At 36.3% G+C, this 21,276-nt stretch overlaps 1 protein-coding gene across 1 annotated transcript; it reads right to left on the bottom strand.

Moving 5' to 3' along the window:
- Positions 1-201: 201 nt before the first annotated feature.
- Positions 202-20,766, bottom strand: dusp3a (dual specificity phosphatase 3a). The gene is made up of 3 exons (XM_044103068.1): positions 20,396-20,766; positions 12,146-12,378; positions 202-7,834 (listed from the first exon to the last, which is right to left on the bottom strand). Exons 1-3 carry the CDS (start codon positions 20,590-20,592, stop codon positions 7,605-7,607), a joined length of 660 nt encoding a protein of 219 aa, XP_043959003.1. The 5' UTR covers positions 20,593-20,766; the 3' UTR covers positions 202-7,604.
- Between the last annotated feature and the right edge of the window lie 510 nt (positions 20,767-21,276).

Here is a 21,276-nt window from a genome sequence, read left to right on the forward strand (position 1 = left end):
ATTTGAGTTTAGAAACCATTTTTTCCTCTTGGAAATTTGAAAAAGAAAAAGCTTTTTTAATCTCAACAAAAAATAAAGTAATAAAAGAGCCTGTCTGATTTGTCTCAACACTTTGTTTCCATAATAACTTTCATGTAGAGAATGCTACAGCATTACATTTTTGTGAAAAGTGATTGGGGCAAAAAAAAAAAAAACAGAGTCTAAGATGGTAATACCTCATTCATTTATTTGTTTTTAAACATAAGAAAGAATGAACTGCTCCAAGGTAAGAAAAATAACACAGCAATTTAAAATCAAGTGCACTTCAACATCATCCAACTTTTTAAGGGTTCGCCCCTTCTAGCTGCTTGAAGTGAAATACACAAACTGAAAAACGTATCCCGAAAAAGTAATTACTGTAAGGCTTTGGGTGGTGATGCTTCTGTTGAGACGTCAGCAATGACAAAGACCCATTTACAGACAATCCAACATCACAACAAAGACCTTTTGCAGAATCTCCACATGAACAGAAATCTAACGAGACAAGAAGTGGACCGCATAATAGACTCCAGAGGAGTCAGGCAGTGGGCTCATTTGTGCTAAAACGCCTGCTTTAAGCCACTTATCAGAATGAAGGCGAGAAAATGACGACAGATGGAGTGTCACCTGGGCCAAGCAGTATTTGTAGGTAATTTCCAGCATATGTTTGAAAGTCCTCAAGAGCACCAGAGGGTAGAGATTACTACATCTTGGACAATTTAGAGGAGTCAAACCAAACGACTTTCCATGCTGTGAGATATCAATTGACTATCATCTCAGCTTTTTATGGCCAGCAGATGGCTGACTTACACCGCATGGGATTGCTAAATTAAGAGAAAATCGCAGGAAATTACTTATAAGTCGATTTACCTACTTTTCTGTGATAATAAACACAACTACCAGGTACTCTTGATTGATTTAACAAGCCTCTTCTGCAAAGCAAATAAGTTACAATTACAGTCTGGCCCAGCTCTGACTACCACTATTCATGTAGGTGACTCTTCCAAAAGCAACACAGATAATGACGAAGGATATTTAACAGAATGGTTGAAGAAGTACGTCACAATAATAGTTTGTACAAAAAAAAGCAACAAAAAAGCAGTACAAATGAGATAAACCACCAAAGAACTTACAACCAAATGTCAATAACTTCACAAACTTTAAAAAAAAAAACATCAGTTTTTACTTATTACATTCAAACACTGTCCAATCTTTACACTGTAACAGGCCTGTAAGGAGGATAAAATGCAGCAATTCACAATTGCCTTGTGTATACTCAGCATATATAATATCTAAAAATGGCAATTCACATTCTTTATAATACATTGTGTGATCCACAAAATAGCGCTGGTATTGTGTAAACAAATGTATGGAATATGTTGAATGAGGGGGGAAAAAAAAGCAAACATATGTCAAAACATGATCAGAAACGACTATAAGATGTGCAAACAAATATACGGGCTGAACAGCAGACGGCAGTGTTTCTCTATTTTTCAATGCATTAAGAACCAGCAATGAAGATGTGTTGTTTTTTTTAAGATTTTGTCAAGTTTCCAGACATGGGCTGGCTTCCAGTTTTGATTTTACATATTAATAACATTTCACTGCTATTACAGTTTAAGAGTTTACCGACAGCAGTAGAATGTCAGACAATAGTGTACAACTTCCTCCTGCTTGCTGCTGAAAGGAGTCAGTCAGATGTGTACACTGGGAATTTTCCAAAACCTTCTTTCCCAACAAAGCCTAGAGACACCTTGCAAAACAAATACAATAGAGCAAGCAGTGTGAAAATATATCTTGTAGAAACAAAGTTATTTGGGTCAGGTCTGCCTCCCCACACTTGTTACTTCGAGCAACTAGTAAGCTGTGTTGGATGGCTGAAGGTGGAGAATTCCCTGAAAGGTTCTCCATACTTCCAAACAAACAAGCCAGAGTTTTCTATAAGATAGGAAATTTCTAAGGTAAAAAAAAAAATGGCAGACATAGATTGGAGTGCCACTTATCACTTTTTAACAGCACCATTTAAACCAAACGAGATCTGACAGGTGATTTCTACTGGTGAAATAAACAACCCACTTCGTACAAGCTTCCTGGTGTGACAGATAATAATAAAAAGCTAACATCATTTTGATAGGCTACAAACACTTCTTGCAAGTCATATTTAGGAAAAAAGCAATTCAGTTTAGCAATCAATTTAGTTGTAGTTTGTGTAGTTCTCCCAGCACCTTCAACATTTGATTGAAGTGACAGCATCTCTCCAAATCCTAATACCAGCCCATGTCTAGTCACAGAGAAGCTTTTTCATTTTACTGATGTCAGAAAAGGTGTGCAGGTGTCAAACTCCAGTCCTCAAGGGGGCAGTTTCCTGCAGCTTTTAGATGTATCTCTGCTTCAACACGCCTGAATAGAATATTTAGGTTCTTAGCAGGACTTTGTAGCATTATACTGAATACTGACTTGGCAATGAATTAGTTTGATTCAGGTGTGCAGGCCAGGGAGACATGCAAAAGCTTCAGGAGACTGGCCTTTGGGGAGGCAAGCAGTTGATTAGAATTGTTTAAAGAGTTGCAATCAGTGAAATGTCTTTCACTTTGTGTATAGTACTCCCAAATACTTAGGAATAAAACTAGAAACCGTATGAAGGCAGTGAGTTTCTTTAAAAGATGTTTGTGTAGTAGAGTGGGTGCTCTGCATTTTGGATTATTATGTAGGCTCCACTGTCAATGCCTGGTGTGAAATTTATGACCAAGTCATGGAAAATAAACCATGCAGTGAGAAATTTGACTTTAAAATTCGACTCCTGGCTATTTAACAACAGAAGGAAGCATATGTGAGGGGGGAAAAAAAATCTAATGAGCAGCTTTAAAGATCAACTTTGACATTTTCACACAGCTAAATATGAAACAGGTCAGAGTTGAGTGGAATACCTTGTACATATACCAGGATGGAAAAACAGTAAAACTGCACTTGTTCTCATTCAACAAAGTCTGAACTCATGTTTAACTCCCTGTGAGAATATTACCTTATCTGGCTTTTCCTCATGGCCAATAATGAGTCAGAGTTCACAGAAGGTCTGGACATGTCAGTGAATGTTTGGAAGTCTAAATATTGTTTTTTTATGACATATGAGGCTTATAAAATGACCGTTCTGTATAATTGCGCATTAAGGGGGGGCAAAGCAAAGTATTCGTACCTCTTGTTCACATGACATTTTGTCATGTTACAGAGCCAAACCTCAGTGTATTTTATTGGTATTTTATGTGATACCCACACAAAACAGTACACTACTTTAAAGTGAAAGGAAAGAGAACAAATCTGTAAAAATGCTTTTGCAAAATACTCTAAATACAAGCTCTACAAAAGTAGTTTTTGCACTTGAGTTAAGGAAGGGTTCATAAGAAGATGGCGTAATTGTGTAATTACATTTCATTTCAGACATTTGACAGCTACAAGCAACGAACATGAATACATCTCATACCTAAAGGTTTTAGCACAGAGAAGATTTAGAGATCAAATTTTCAAATATATTTATTCAATTAATAAAATTGGACAAATATATTTATATATAAACGTCGCTTAATGTGCAAGCCAAAATGCTGGTACGCAAGTTCGAGATGTGTTCTGTCTCAGTGAAAGTAGCTCTCTTTAAACCATACTGCACTCCTGTGTGTAGTGCTCACATATGGAGACAGCATAAACAAAGCAGTTTACAGAAACTCAAAGTGGCATACAATGATGGAATGAGAATGCTGCTTAGGATGCCGAGATGGATTAGTGCTTGTCAGTTATTTGTTGGTGTTGGTGTCTCCACTTTTCATGCTGTCTTACAAAACCTTTTGTACAGATTTATGTAGCGGTTAAGTGTTTCAACAAACAACATCATCCAGATACTAAGATATTTCACAAAGCTCAGTCAGGTTTAAGTCCAGAATGTGGAATCACTGGTGGTCTAGCCTTTCTGTAAATCAGTGATTTGTATATGTGATTATTATCTTTTTATGTGATTCTTTGTTTTTTTAAATTTTCTTAAATTATCTTTCTATAGACCCATTTGGGTCTTTAATAAAGCTGATGATGATGATGATATGGTCTCATTTTTTAATTTTCATATAAACAGGATAGATAAAGACAGAATACACAACAAGAGCATGAATCATCTAGTGGCCAAGTTTCTAAATAGTTAGATTGTTATGTCCTATGCAGCCACTGTTTGCAAAGTGAAATAAAAGTCATTCATACAGAAAACAGGCGGCTACACCATCTGTTTCCGTGTCACTAGAGGGCGGCAGTTATGTGAGAATATCAGCAGGACTGAACAGATGCTGTTTGCTTTTAAAGTAAAGGTCATCTTATGCAAAAAGGTCCCATAATCAAATTTTTTTTGTATAATGCAACTTAAGACTTTGTTGAATTTAAGATTGATAATTGAAAAAGCTGTTCTGTGTCAAATAATCTAGTAACATTACAGTTTCTACTTTTTGAAGGGAGTTTATCTGGAGTGGATAGTTTCTACAGTGAATAACCTTCAAGTTGTGTTTTTTTTATTTCTTCTTACTTGTAATAAGCACAACCTGTGAGAGAAAATGTGGTGAAATGGCACAAAGAAATACTTTGTTTTGCTTATGTATAAAAACTGCCATTTAAATGGGTGATTGCCATTAGTGCATCCTTGTGTGTGGTGGTACACCAGCTGATAATTAGTATGCATGTGGTTGTAATTCATGAAGAAACTCCATGGTGACAAACTAGAAATAAATATCCGAGATGCACCATTCAAGCTTGTCTTGGCCAATGTCTAATATGATTTTTCCCAATCTAAGTACGAGAACACAGAGAAAAGGAAAAATATGTTTCAGGTGCTTTAATAAAACAACAATAATACTTCTATTTATGTGATAAAGCATGTTCCTAATTGTTCCAGCGTTTTTATAAATTTTACTGTTTGAAATCATTTTTTCTTCTAAGTATTACAAACTCTAAATATTAGAGTACAACATATTCAAACTGTAAACAGAAAATTTAACAAATTGCCCCCCCCATAATCTTTGGCCAACTGATTGCATCTCAAAACAAAATGAAAAGTGCCCTATTTAAAATAAAGTGGTTAGAATATCACAATTATACAGCACTTGACATGCATATCTGTATAGTAATGAACATGTAGTTTTGTTGTTAAAACAGTGACAATGGCGGAAGGACCCATATACAAATATAACATGATATTAAAGAACATAATGACAATACTACAAGTTATAGACACATTGCTTGTACATTCATATATGTCAACACTTAAATATGTATATACAGTATACATATACATATATATATATTCAGATGTATACAGATATATTGACAGAGAAATTAATAGTGGCATTAAGGAGGTGAAAAAGTCATTTTAATATTTGTCCCTCCAGAGTTTTATATAATCTGGATTATTGGACACAGACTTTCATACTGAAGCGAGATTTTCTCTACATATTTCACTGTAATCTACTGTATATATCATCCTTTCCCGGACAAAATAATTTACACTTCTGTCTACTAATGCTGTAAATGCAATGTCGTTAGCAAAGAATTGTAGAACTGAGGTTGTTACATAACGAGTACTGCTGGATTAGTCATTCTAAATATGATTACATTCTATATATCTGATAGGGTATTGACATATATTGCAATGCTTTAGTGCATACAAACAAAGGAAGTGTATGTTTGTGTGTGCGTGGGTTTCTGTCTGGCACACATTTAGGGGTGTGGGTGTGTTGTGATAAACGGTGTTGATGAAAAAGGGCCATATGATACTGGTTGAAGGGCTGTGTCAGGGAACTGGCAGTGGATTTACTCTCTGTTGTAATGACAGAAACTCTCTTGATTGAAGGCCAATGGCATCCTTCCCAGCTGATACGTTTGACACTGAAAGGCCTTTAGATTCAGATTGGCTTTTTGAACCTCCCTTATGACAGCATATTGGGCCTCGCACTGTGAAAAATAAAGCTTATAATCTTCTCTTTTATTGGCAAACCTTAATTTAACATACATTAAATCAGGAGTTTTAATATAGTAGACAGATTGAACATTGTTAAAACATTGAAGCAATGTGCAAAATACTGGAGAAGTAATTTAATTTTTGATGAGAAAATATTGTCTTTTTTTGCCTCCACTCACAAAGACGTAAACAGCAACGCAACTTAGGATGGCAAACCTTGGTTCAAACGGGGTCCTCAACTGGACAATAAACCTAAGCAGTAGCAAAATTATAACAGAATGACTGACGAGCAAATTAATCAAGGTTTAGACCTCGGCAGTTTCATCCAGGTGCAGTTTACTTAAAGGAGGGAGCAAAACTCTAAAACTTGAACGTGCAACATCATAAGAAGCCAAAGGAAAAATTATATAAGTGTTTCCTTTCAATAAACTATGCTTTTAATTTAAATTAGCTTTGGTTACAGCAGTAACAAGAATTTGTAGCGGAGAAAACTTCCCTCCAGTGAAGACAGATCGTTCTACTGAGATTTCTGATTTATTACAGGGATTTTATACAAAACTAAAAATGTAAACCTTGAACTGGCTTATAGTGCTGCAGAGAGTTTGGAGATTACTTCATCTGCCTTTGCAATCAAAAGGCTAGCCACATAAAAAGTAGATGTCAAGTTGTATATCTGAGAATATTTTTCAGCGCGAGAGTATTGACTTTGTCACATGGAAGTTAATAAAATTAAAATTGATTAAAATGTAATTGAAATAGATATTCCTTTTCAACCTTTTTACCATGGAGACCTCACAATCCAACTAAAAGGAATATCTGTTTTATTCAGAAACACAGCTGTAACATGAGTAACTTACACAGCTCATTATTTTTCATTATCTCAACTCTTCCTGGTTCTCGGTAGATAAACACTTTCACTGCCAATGTTGTCAAGCTAGAGGCCAAAACTGAAACGCTACAGCCAGAGTTTGGATGCATTTGAGAGTGAGAAAGTGTATTTCATTGTTTTGCTTTTTTTGTGCATGAAACATCTGCCACAAAGCAGCAGAAGGAAGATAAAGACTTAAAAATTGTAAGGATTAAATCTGGGCGTCTTTTCTTCTGTTATAGTTTCTATGGAATGTTTGGGATTATCCTTCCTGCACTCTTCGTCCATGGTCACACATTTTTATTAATAAGGAATTTTATTTTTCCATTTGAAATTTACTTCTGTTCACAGAGACATCACTGACATTCCGGCAGTGGAAAACTATGGAATGATTGTGCTATAATCTGTTAAATACAAATTTTTAAGGGTGTTTTACAAATCAGGGCAAAGTGTTTGTCTTATTAACTTGTGGGAATTAAAGAAATGCCTCAGGAAGGTAAGCTTGTAACTATATAAATTTAGAGCAAAGATTTGCAGGAAAATCTGCCCGGAGGTGAAGTGTGGACTAATAAAAAGGAGAATGGGAAATGAAACTGTTTGTGCACATATGAAGGATAGGTATTTACACAGATAAATGCATGTTTGTACCCCTGATATGTTAGACGGGTGCTGGTTTGGTTCGGGTGCGATCTGCCTGGCAGGAAGAGACCGGTCCTACAGACATCTCTCCTGTTTTCATTTGGTCTTCGTTTTGCCCACCTCTCCGTTCAGCTTACCCTCCTTCACCAGCTTCTCGTTAAGTTGGCACAGCTGGAGAAGGAAGCCATCGTTAGGGCCGATCTCTCTCTTCTGTCTCACTGTGGCGAGAGCCGTCCGGGCGTCCATTTTGTGGCGCATCATAAGGTAAGCAACAACCATGGTCGGGGAGCGGCTGTAGCCTTCTCTGCAGTGTACATACACCTTCCCTATAAGATCAACGTCAAAACAGTGAGGAGCACTCATTTAAGGCAGGTGTCACTGCAAACATTTAAAAAAAAAAAAACGTAAATGTTGATGCACTTTCATTTCAACTTAAAGTTAAGTAAATTGTTGATAGAGTGGACACTTGATTATTTGGGGTTTAATAATTGTGGATTTTTACGTGGCTCGTAATCCCATATTATTCAGTGAAAATGTTACTTTTTGCTAATTTTTTCAAGTAGAAATTGGATGATTAATATCTCTGGTCAATTTATTGATACATCTCTAAAACATATGATCACGTCTTCCATTGTGCGTATATTTTTCCAGAAAACATATTTATCTGTAAAACAATACTACTATGATCAGATAATACAAAATCTAACAGTACTGCTCAGCTGTAAAACCACTGGTGGAAAAGAATAAAACCAGCAAGGTGAAGAAAAATGGGAGCAAAGAGAGATGATGAATTAATAAAGAAAAAGAAAAGTTGGGGACAGATGCTGCGACTAAAGCTGCTGAGCACAGCAACTTTTCTGCCAGCAGATGCAAATACAAGACCAAACCTCTGCTGCAGAAATCAGTCACACCAGAGCAAAGCCACACGTAGACGGAGAAGACTTGTCTGTATCTGTATCTGGTATAAATACTGTACTGCTTGTTATATCCAAAGATAAATCTTTGTTCCACTGTCCTCATGGAGTGGCTGAAAACCCCAGGAGGGATTTAACAAAGTAGCTGATATACTGGTCTCAGGTCAGATCTGCAGATTCTGCACTTCCCTTGAAAACCCAACCCCTCTGTGTCCTTGTAGTTTATTCTATTTATAACATCTCATTTCCTTCCCTCTCTTCCTTTGTATTGACTGAGAAAATCCTTCCAATGACATGACCTCTTCTGCTCCTAATACTCCTGCCAACCGTGGATCAATGTTGAATCTGAATCATCCTGTCAGAAATGCGGGATCTTTGGCTTATACCTTCAGTCATTATCTCACCCCATTTGGTGTCAGAACAGAGAGTTTTACTGAGTTTTACTCATTTGACTGAAATCAGCCACAGTGAAATTACATACCTTATGCATTGACTGATTATGGATATGGTTGCACAGTAATTGAAAAGAAAATCATGGAAATGCAATATCTCTGTTGAACACTGATAGTCACATTTTTCTTATTCATCATCGTCATCTGTCAGTAATAGGCACACACCATTATGTGACCTTTAGCATTTTGACCTTTGGCATCTGTCAAGTATGAGCATGTACTGCAGTGAGACACCGCCCAACAGTGTGAAAATTATACATGCACCAACCAAAAAAAAAAAAAAAAAAAAAAGAAAAAAGTTTCTTAAAAATGTGATTATTCGAGACTGAACAATTCTAAAAAAAGATTTGTATTTTTAAAATGTCTGGGTTTTTTTTAAATATACCCTGAAACATATGAAAAAGCTTTCAAGTTTAAACGAAGTGTACTTTTTTTTAACCATAATTAATCCTTCTTTCAAGAATAACATTGTTACATATAGAATTTGTTGAATTGTTTTTTGTTTTTTTTTGTTTTGTTTTTGCTTAATTAAAAAAATATATATAAATTGCGTCATGAGCATTTTAGGAAAACCACTCAAACTATTGCCTCACTTTTACCCTATTTTATTAAGAATGCATGACTGCAGGTCCTCATTAAAATCTTGACCTTTTTGTAGCTGAGAGCTGTAAAATGTCACAGCTAATGTTGTGAGGAACACGTCATCCCACTGCAGCAAAAGCACACGCATAACACAGCTCCAAGACCATCCTGAACTGCTCATCTATCCTTTCCTTGCCACTGTAGCGCTTTGTAGTTATTTATCTGATGTACAGTATACCTCGCTCTTCAGGGTTTGTCAAAAACTGTCTGCTAATTAAGATGCCCTCCTGTGTTACATCTAGCAAGAAAATTATGACATAAAATCCAGGGTTCAGCACACTAATTTATAAGTGTTGACTACATTTTCTTTAAACTCAAAAAGAGCTGGTGAGAGTTTTCAGGTGGAAGATGGTTATGCCCTCGTGGGATTGAATGTTTCTTCTGCTCTGCTCTCTGAAACTCTTTGTTACTGTACAGAACACCTGACCTGGCAGCAGCATCAAATTCCACACTCAGCTCCCTGGTGGTTTCTGCTGTTTTGTTCCTTTAAACACACTAAAAATGCTAGAGATTCTGTTTAAAACAGGATCCACAAGATCCAGTTGTGTAACACGTAAAACGTTTTGACAATGTTGACAACCAGGGACATGATCTGACACCAGAATATGGAGCAGGGCTCCGGGGAGTTTCAGATTTAGCTTCATGATTATCTTCTGTCCTCACTTCAAGACACATAACCAGGATTTCCCCCAGAAAATTTTCTAAGCCTGATGGTAACAGTGTTAGCGCAATGCAGCAGCGGCTCACTGCATTTTTGTGTTAAAAAATGTTAAAAGTTGACAAGAAATTTGACTAGGTAATGATCTATTATTGAAAGATATTACTGACGGTACATAAACACCAAATGTTGAGTTTTAAAAAAGACAAGTACACAAAATATATATATATATTTACAGTACAGACCAATAGTTTGGACACACCTTCTAACTGAATACAATTAGAAGGTGTGTCCAAACTTTTGGTCTGTACTGTGTGTGTGTGTATATATATATATATATATATATATATATATATATATATATATATATATATATATATATTGCAATTCAGTTCAATCCTACTTAAGTAGTCAGTCAGTGAATGACAAAAGATATATAATGCTGGTCACATTTAAACAAAGTAAATTAAAATAAATATTACGTCAGACAATGATGAGTAAGAATATTTGTAAGCTTTACGAAATATTCTCATTCTTAAATGTTCTGCAAAACTTACTATTTATTGTATTATGTTTTCTTGTGCTCTCCTAAATCCATCCATTTTGTTTAGTGAAGTGTTTTGCAATGCTAGTTGTGAATGACTGTTATTTATCTAAGCGAATGCAGTATTTGCAAGGAATACTTTGGATGAAAGTCTGCGATTGGCTGGTGGTGTAGTTGATTTAAATACACTTTATCACATTGGAAGTGCAGACAAAGAGCCAAGCGTGTGCCAGAACATGTATTGAGAGAAGGTGTGAGATGTAAATGCACACGCCACACATTATTCTTTGTTTACAAAGTTATTTGTGCTCACATCAGTCTTACGGTGCACTCAACGCAAAGCTCTAAACTTGAGACTGTAACTCATGATTATAGCCAAGCTTTTAGAGGTTTGCATTCAAGCTTTTATATTTGATGTGTACCTTGGTGCAGTATTCTCCTAAAAGACAGCCTTCAAAGTGGAATTATATAAAACGTACAGCTGACGGTGCTCTGTAAGAGTACCTTCCAAATAGACCATTCTGAGTGAACTAGGTGTGATGCACGCCAAATTCAATGCATCAAATACAGATCTGACTTAACCTGTCTTTGCAATCCCTGTTACTGGTGTATGAAAAAATAAAACATATTGATAATAAATAAACAGTGCTTGGGCTGGCAGGGATGGGGCAAGTAAAGCCTGGCGACAAGCCATGCTTATAATACACTGGGGGAAACCCTGCATAACAATGACTGAATCATTAAAGCACCATTTAATCATTAAATCATGTTGCTTCTATTCAACAAGCAGCAAAAGGAGCTTGTGTCTCAGTTACAGTCCATTTATTTTACAGACCAGCAGTCACTGGTTAAGAGAACTGGTTGGCTCATTGGTCGTGGGGTTGATCTCAGTCAGAGATTGAGTTAGACTTTCCATAATTTCGACTGACAGTTTAAAAAAAGAAAAAAGATTTATTTTTACCCATCAGTTTTTTAAGCGATTGGTTGCTTATGACCAGGAACGGTTTATTTTTGCAATTTAATCCAATTTAACTTTAAAAATACTTCATTGATCCCAAAGGGCTGCGCTGGACTGGTGGTCTGTCCAGAGTGTACCCTGCCTCTCGCCAGTTGACTAGGCACCAGCACCCCTTGAAATCCCACTAGGAATAAGCGTGTATGACGATGGATAGATGGATGATACCAATGGAAAATGATATTAAATAAATGGTCAACTGAGGAGCTGGAGAAACTACTATTTGGCATTATACTCTCAGTGCATAGTGACAGTTTTAAAATATATGTAAAAATATGTTTTTCTAAACGTTACCTACTGCAGCTTAAAGCTATTAAAATGTAAGAATATCAAAAAGAAGATCTTTAAAATCAATTTTTAAATTATGTATTTATACAGATGAACCCCTCTAAACCACAGTAAACATTCTAACCTTTGCCATTATGGTGTGCTAGTCCTCTGTCTATAAAATCAGCCCCCTCCTCAAAGAAGGCACTGAGGTTGAAGCCCTTTGTGTCGTTGGCTGGAATGCCGTGGTACGTAATCCCAGTGCCGGCGTACATCTCTGGACTGGTGTTGACGTGCATGAAGGAGGTGCCCTCTGCCACGTTGAGGACGTGTGTCACACCAAGTTTCTGCAGTCGCATGGGGTTGTGGGCCACAAACCTAAGAAAGCAAGAATAAAAATTCCAAGAGCTGAAACATAGAGCAAAGGTCTGTTATCTAGCAGGCTGCCACAAGCTTTGGGGTGTTAACTCCTACAATGTATGATGTCTAAGGCTTTGTCAAAGTTTGTCTAAGGCCTCAGATACTGCTTGATATGATACATCATTGGTGAATAATGACTTTCCAATTTCACGCACTTCAGTGCCAAATTTGTACACACCAATGGGATGGAGATAATTTCTTTGAGATGGGTTTCACACACAATAGGAATATGCAGCATTGAAACACTTGTGCTTAATTTAAGAAAATCTTTCCCACTTTCTCAGAAACATAGTTATCTTTTTAAACTTAGATTTGTTTTGAGGTGTAAAAATCTTGCAGGACTAAACTTGTATCCCAAATAGAACTTCTGCACAAAATGCTGTCATGTTTTTCCACTCTTCATGCTTATGAGCATCTTTAACTTATATTTCAATATGGGACCAGTGAGTTGTGAAATAAAATGTCTTGACATAAGAATTATTTTCTCCCCACTGAATATGAGATATACTATATTACTGCTACTATGAAAAATGATTTTATTATAAAGGAATTTAACACAGTTCCACCAGGGATCCCTAACTGTACAGCTTGTTGTCTAAAGAATTTATAGAATTTGCAAAAACAATATTATGTTTGATACAAACATTTTGATCAACATAAATTATATAAAAAAATGAATTTCCGGCAGCAAATGAGGCTGAGGAAAGCAGGATAGCAAAGTTTGCAGTATATTGATTCCAAGAAACTATGAAACAAGACAAGAAACCTAATCTCTTCAACTCTTACAGTCAATTCCACTACAACAGCTTTATTCTTACTTCATGCCCTCCATTTCCACAACACAATAAAGCTATTCCTGCTCCAGCGCTAATAAATGCTGCCTTTACAAACAGCAACACTGCATATCAGATCTATACAACTAACAGGCCACAAACAAAGCCATACAGAATGGTTGCTGCTCAGGTCTGTCTGGCCCTATGCCTGAAACCACTTTACTATCCGAACTGCCTGAGAGCACTGTCCATTGATTGTGAATAAAATGTCTCACTGTGTATAAAAGACCAAGTTATGCCAAGGTTTTATGGAGCATTCAGCATCACTAATTGCACATAATTTGTTTTAAACAGCAAAAATAGACAGAAATTGTTGCTACATAAAGAAAAAGTGCAACCCCTTGTAAAAGTACTCATAGCCCTTGAAACTTTCCACATTTTGTTAAAGCACAATTGTCCATGCATTTGTATTCAGTCCCTGAAGAAGTTTTATTTGCCACAGCTGTATGTCTCTTGGGGTCTCTAAAAGCTTTACACATCAAGAAACGTAAAGTTTTTCCCAATTCATTGTTTTAGCTCAGACAATTCAGACTGGGTTAGGTGCATCAAACAAAAGTTGTCCAAATGCAAATGCATGCTTAGCACATTGATGTGAGGAAGCTTTCTGGTAAGGACAGAGAGGTTGGTCAGAGTTGATGGCAAGATTTTGATGAATTTAGGACAAAATCTGATGAAAACACTTAAAAAAAAAAAAGGTTGAGATTCATCTGGTAGAGAAATAAAATGTGGACGCTTTAATTTTAGCAAAAGAGGATTCAACTAAATTGTACTCCTGGGGAGGGTGGCTAGAATAAAAAGAAAAAAAGAAAATAGGTCTGCATTTATTTGTATTTAAGACATGGTACATCCTTTTCCTTCAACATTAAAATAATGTGCCACTTTGTGCTTTCCTGTCACATGATGTCCCAAAAAAATACAATGCAGACTGTGGTTGTACTATCACAAAATTTAATTTTGCAAAACATGGCAATATAAAACAAAAACATTCGAAAAAATGCAAAACATAATGTTATTACTGTTATTACATTTAGATTGTTTAAGGTTCTGCTGGAATTATGGAGCAGTAAATCCTACAGAAAAGACACAACTTCAGAGTCATCCATCTTCATGAATTCAGGGTGCTTGCTTTGACAACTTTGTGTGTTTTTACTGCTATTTGTGCTTAAAAGTTGATATCAGGCTGGTGAGATGTGGCTGGTTGACCCCAAGCAGCTCCCTTGAGACAGTGACAATGAAGCACCCTGTTCACACACACATGCACACTCGAGGAACCAATAAAAAATCCTGGAATAAAGCAGCCCATCTACCTATGTGTCAAATGAAGGGCAAAGATGAAGAAAAGCAAATATGGCAGACAGCTCCTTTGGTTCCATTCAAAATAATAATAATCAAACTTTTGTGAGCAAGGTGATTGAGCTGGACTTCATAAATGATTCAATAAATGCTTACAGTATGAGCACTTAGATGAAGCAGGAAGAAAATACATTAGATGTAGTAAATGCAGAGGTGAAGAGGGTTCAGCCAGGTTCAGAGCCAGTGCTTTCCTTCCTGCTCGAGTCACAGCCTCCTCACCCTGGGATCTGCAGTCCCAACACATCCATTATTAAAGAGCAGCTTCACAACTAACCAGTAAACAACCACACCTTTATTTTGTCCCTGAGCTATGCACTATGGTGTCAAGAGTGCTGACTGCTACTGAACAACAGCACAGGTCTGCAAAATACAATCATAATCCATTTATGAACAGGAACCTTTCTCAGAACACTTGACTAAACAAGTACAGTCTGAGTTGTTGTCTAGTCGCTAGTGTACTGACAAAATTGGGATTGGAGTGGAGCAGGAAACCCTATTGTAATTTTATACATATTATGTTTGTTCGCCATGGAGATATGTTGGACAGAAGAAGCAGACAACACTGAAAAAATCTGAGAAGGCAGTTTGTATCCAATTAGGCTTTTCTACCAAAGATTCAGTTCCCTTCCCCCCAATTTAATGACTGCTCTGCATGGTGCAGACATATACTAGTTGAAAAATGCATTTCAAGTATTATGCATCAAAATATAGGGAAATGTGTCTATCAACATTTGTGTACACGTAGATTCGCATCACACATACAGTGTATATATGCTACACTATGACTCTTCCTTAAGATTGTCCTGCAGTCTCAGAACCAGCAAGTGTTCTGATGTCTCCGGATCACTCAGATCCCTTTTGAGCACTAAAATGTCCATGTTCCTTTTTAAAATAGCGATTTTTTTTTTGTGTGCCGCATGTGAAACTAGTTATCTGCAGACAGAGAGTGCTGAGCTTTACATGAGAAAGCTAGTTTAATAAGTAATGATTTTATGTGTAAATTGAGCAAAACTGGTTCCTTGGATGCCATCAAACTACCAAAAGGACATTTTAATGAAATTTATTCTTCTTTAACTGTGTCATGGTCTGAAAACCTGAATATTTACAGGTTGCTGCATTCCAACTATAACTCTCTGCATGGAAATTGTTAATGGGACAGACTCCTAGGAGACACTATGACGAATATTTCCAGCTCATATATATACTTTTGTGTGTAATTGGAGTGAGGTTCATGATAATGATATCTTTTTTTTTTATTTCAGACAGACATTTCACCAACAAAACATAATAATTCCTAAGTGTAAATACAAAACCTTGCTACCAAATATACATGTAAATACACCACTTGTTTGGTGACTGCGAGTCTGAAAAGAAGTATGATGGAGTTTAACTTATATAATCATACCCCTTATCCATTCAGTAATTCATAATATAAATAATCTTCCCATTTTCCGTCTCCCTTCAATTTAGGTTCCTAAATTACAAATCACATCTAAAGAGCATGAAGATGACCCAATACAAAATATCCACCTTAGTGTCATATTTGCCTTTTATTCTAAATTATTCTGTGGATTAACAAGACAAATCAAGTTGATTCCAGGGTACTACTAATATGATGCATTAGCACTGCAGAATGGCTTTCTTTGGGCACCTAATATAAACAATGGACAAGGCACAGATCTAAGTAATCAATATTGCCTTTCTCTGCCAGAAAATTTGCTAATATCAAATAACAATACATTGTTTATTCCACCTTTTGTGTATTAATTGTTTAGTACACAACAGGTGTACAAAACAAGAACAATGCATTTGTTCAAAACTGGAGTGAATGCTATAAAATAAGGAAAGGGACTGGAATTTGTTGAAAAAGCTTTAGTAATGCAGAAAGAAATATAGGGTCTAATAGTATAAACAGCCTAAAATATTAAATATCAGGTACATGTCTAGAAGCTCTCTGCTACATTACAGCTTGTTCACCATAACAGAGTCACGGATAAACAGTCTTTTCTGGAAAGATAAATTGCTTTTCCACCATTAGCACATTGAGCAGTGCGTACACAAGGGCGACTTACGACGATAAGACCTTCATCTGATTGGTTGTTTTTGACCTGGAACAGTGCATTTCTGCAAAATAGCAGTCACTAGGACATGGTGATAGTTTTAACAAATATGCAAAAAAAAAAAACAAAAAAAAAAAAAAACATATTTTTGTAAATGTTACATTCAGCAGTTTATTTAAAAATTTTAGGGGCGTGCTCCGGTGGCGTCGAGGTTAGCGCGCCCCACGTTTGGAGGCCCTCAGTCCTCAACGCAGCCGTCGCGGGATCGATTCCCGGACCCGACAACATTTGCCGCATGTCTTCCCCCCTCTCCTGTCAGCCTACCATGATAAAAGGGACACTAGACCCCACAAAAAGGAGCCCCTGGTGGGAAAAAATAAAATAAAAAAATTTATTTAAAAAAAAATATATATATTATAAATAATATATATATATAAAATTTTAAGTTTTATTTAAAATTTTATTTAAATAAAAAAAATGTTTTTTTTAATAAAAAAAAATTATTTAAAAATTTTATTTTTATATAACAATTTTTAAAATTTATTTTATTCAGAAATGGTAAAAGATATTAAAATGACCAATAATGTAGAATAACCCCATATATGATGTTTCTACCATCCAACATCATAAAAAAATACTTTCAAACTAATCAGGCACCTTTAGGGCAAAAGGTGCCTGATTAGTTTGAAAGTTTACCCAAATCAATTATGTGGAAAAAGCTTTTGAAAGAGTGAAAGATTTTGAAAAGGAAAACATTACCGTCATTGTGCACGTCTGGTGAATGAGTTTAACGTAGAGAATACTCCAGATAAATGTAGAAGGATCAAAAAAGTGTGACTGCTTTTTGGCATTGACACAATAAAATAACTCACTGACGTTCTTCCTGTATGTTGGCTTTGAAGCGCAATAAACACAAAAGAACTCTTCTTCATAATCACAGAACAAAACTTCTCTATCAGACCTAACATCTCCATTTTGAAAGGAAATTATGAAGCTGAAAGCACATCAAAGTGCCTCTCAGGCCTGATGAGCTTCCACTGAGCACAGGACTGCCAGCACTCTGCTCTGAGACATGCCCCAGCAGATAGTCATATTCATATTGATTTTAGTGAAGCACTGAGATCCAGGAATATGCCATACATCATGCCCCATTGACCCCTCCTCCAACTCTGTGCTGATAGCACTGAGACCCTTTGTAGGTTGCAGAGAGACTAAATGCAAATGGATGTAAACCTGTTCAGTTACAACACATGTAACTAACCCTTAAGTGAGGATTTTTGTTTAATAAACTGTTTAAATAGGTCTTTTAGAGTGCCACCTTTATGTTTGTATGAATTTTGACATTTTTATGTAAATTTGATTAACTCCACATTATTTTGCCTTAGCCATCTCAATGCTTCTTTCTGCTTGAAAAGTGATTAGGCAGTTGGATTCTCCTATTTGTTTAAAACAGTACAGTTTTTCATCACTCAGCCCTGGATCTGATATAAAAGTTTCTCACTCTGACACATGGCTCCACCTGCCCCACACTTGACCGTGCTTCTCAGTGTCTCTTGGCTCTGCCTACTAGGCTTAGAGCAATCTTGGCACTAAGCACAAGATTAAATAATGACATTATTGAGTCAGCATTGCATAAAAGGTAAACAGGTGTAGAATACATATGAGTGTTCATAAGATGGAGTTGGTGGTCATGTCCAAAATATCTTTGACGAGTTGTGTTTTCCAGAAAACTGTAAAACAGCTGAAACACTGACTTCCTTTAAATCTCAACTAAAAACCCACTTGTTTAGAGTTGTATTTGAAACGTAATCAATTGCAAATTTATTGACGGAATCTGACTTGATATTGTTTTTATTGTTGATTCTATGTTGCATTGTATTTTTGTGTTTGATTTGATGTAAAGCACTTTGAAATGCCTTGCTGCTGAAATGTGCTATACAAATAAAGTTTGATTTGATTTTGATTTGCCACTCGTTCCTAACCACCAAACCAGCACTAGTGGCTATCCTTGTGTCTTTTAATACTACACCCCAAAAAAAATAAGTTTTTATTTTCATTTAACTTATAATCACACTCTGAAAGAATTTATTTTAACCACCTGCAAATACATGTACATCTCTTCTTACCAATAAAATAATAAGTTATCTTTAATCACACAGATGAATTTCCTGAAATGTATCTTCACATAAATTAAAGTTCTCTTACTTTCACCTACTTTCGACTTTGAAAACATAAAAAAATAAAACAAATAAAAAAGGAAGTTTATTTGACAGGGAAATAGATGCTTTATGTTGGTTTTGAAAGTGTAGTTCAGACAGAACCAACCAACGGCTGGAGCCAAACTCACGTGAAAAACACAGCACAAACAGCCAGGATCTTCACAGCACACAGAACTAGCTGTCACTTCTGATATAAAGCTTAGGAAACAAAAAAACATTACAGCAAAAAAATTTTGTGCAAAACTGTACATATGAATTGATGAAATCGTGCTAATTCTAAATGAGAAGAATAGCACCCAAAGAACCAGATTCTGGATACAAGAGACTAAACACAAACTCTTTCTCTAGGTTGACCAAGCTTTGCCTTACATAAAGAGCTTGCAGCTCTTAGCATCAAAAGGAGTCAATGATGTGGTCCTGGCACATTCTTTTGAATGTTTTCTGGGAAGAGGCGCCCAACATATCCTGTTTATCATACAGACACTTGTTGCCTCCTCTACTGGGAGCTGAAGGTCCTTCGACACAGAGATAGGGAACTGGACTGTTATTCTGTCTGACAGCCAAGGTCAAGAAGGCATGAGTCCAACGTTTATAATGTTCATTCATTCCTTTGGATGCCCTTTCATAATTAATATTAGAAGTAGATTGTTCTTTTTGTTTGTCTTCATATTTTTTTCTTACTTTGGCGAATTCTTTAAACTTATAATAATCAAGTCTCTTTAACAATATAATGGTGGAATATTAATAGGTTTACAATTTGATTCTAATACATAGAAAATATGTATTATTATGATTATTTTTAGAAATAATCATAATAATTGCGTCAAGTTTACATCTCTACATAATAGAACTGTGAGGTGATGCGACAACTTCTTCCTGCACTTCAAAACATTTGAACAAAACCATAATGCACATTTCCATAAAATTGAACACCATAATCATTACTATATTTTACATCTCCATCTCCAGTTATAAGGAGTTATAAGGAAACATTTCAACTCTGATTATGACAATGAAAATGACATCTTTAGTTAAAGTTTTTTTGTTTGTTTCTTTTAATTGAGAGCTGCTAGATCCAGATTCCAGTTGGACAGGAAGGGGAGCGGCTTATTGAAGACGCGATTTCATGGCAGTGACATTGGAGGGATTCGAATGGATGTTGAGATCATGGTGTCTTTAAATTCGGTTTCTCTGCTTCCAATTTTGGCTCTATGTCTCAATTACCAAATTCTATATCAATAAATTTGTGGACATTTGACTGTTGTTTTTCCTCTGGTGGTGTAAATAATCCACCTGCCTGTTGGAGGCTGCTTTATTTGGAGAACAGCTGCTTACTGCCGCTGACACCGACAGCCTGTCGCTTCTTCTCTGCATTCACAGAACAAAACAGGAAGCCCGCCCAGCGTGCGTGATGCCCAGCATGCGACACTCTTGTCATGGTCACGTATGATTAAAACTAAATATCAGTCCACATGACTGCAACTGTGGCTCATATACAAAGAGTACTCACGCGTTTCCTATGTAAATCCTGGGGAAGACTTCATTGAAGTGCTGGGTGGGGAGGTTGTAGAAGCCGCTGCCGTCGGAGAGGAGCTCGTTGAGCTCGTTTACGGTCAACTCGCCGCCAGCAGCCGGGATGTCTGTCGGTGGGGGCGGCGGCTGGTGGTGGTCATGCTGCTGCTTCGTGGGGCTCAGGTGTTTTTTCATGGCTCGTTATTTGTCCCCTTCTCGAACTGGTTTCAGATTACAACCACCGCCTGACTCGTGAGCCCGCTGCTGGTGTCCAACAGCATTTCTTTTATCTTCGCACGATAATCTCACGCGCACTGCAAGGTGTCTCATCAGAGACGTGCGAGCCCTCCAGTTTTCTCCCAACGGTGGAAAGAGTGAGGGAGTTTCTATGCTTTGTTCCGTTCACCCTTTCAAAGTAAAAGGCAAAGTTTATTTCAAGGAACTTTTATTTAAGATTTGTATTTGACATTGTTGTTTTCACATATTTACACTTCATTTAATTTATCTCTGACAAAATCATATTAAAACCACACTTTCTGTATTTGTATGATTTAAAAAAAAATAGATTCCATTAAGGAAATCCTATGTATTTTTATTGTTAGTATTTAATAAGAAGAATTGATTAAATTTGAAATGCACTTTATATTTTCAATCTTAAAGTGTTACAATAAACATCAAGCTATAATATAAAACAATATCTAAAAACTGTAAAACAGTCAGGAAGGTCACACACCTTCCTTACTGAAGGCTTGAGTTACAATTAACTTACTGAGTTAATTGTGATTTAATCTAGTGAATGCTGAAGAAGGTGTTTGGTGGTTTGTGTTGTGACTGATTCATTTTTAATTACAGAGGTTGTGAGTTTCCAAATGATGTGCA

This window comes from Gambusia affinis, linkage group LG20, assembly GCF_019740435.1.
Source record: "Gambusia affinis linkage group LG20, SWU_Gaff_1.0, whole genome shotgun sequence".
Taxonomy (NCBI): Eukaryota; Metazoa; Chordata; class Actinopteri; order Cyprinodontiformes; family Poeciliidae; genus Gambusia; species Gambusia affinis.

What these genes read in the sequence shown, in the direction of transcription:
- dusp3a (XM_044103068.1), bottom strand. Translation starts at nt 20,592, where the DNA reads ATGAAAAAACACCTGAGCCCCACGAAGCAGCAGCATGACCACCACCAG. An exon ending in AGGATTTACATAGGAAACGC is followed by an intron (nt 12,379 to 20,395) that starts GTGAGTACTCTT and finishes TTGCTTTCTTAG; the next exon opens with GTTTGTGGCCCACAACCCCA. An exon ending in AGCACACCATAATGGCAAAG is followed by an intron (nt 7,835 to 12,145) that starts GTTAGAATGTTT and finishes TTGATCTTATAG; the next exon opens with GGAAGGTGTATGTACACTGC.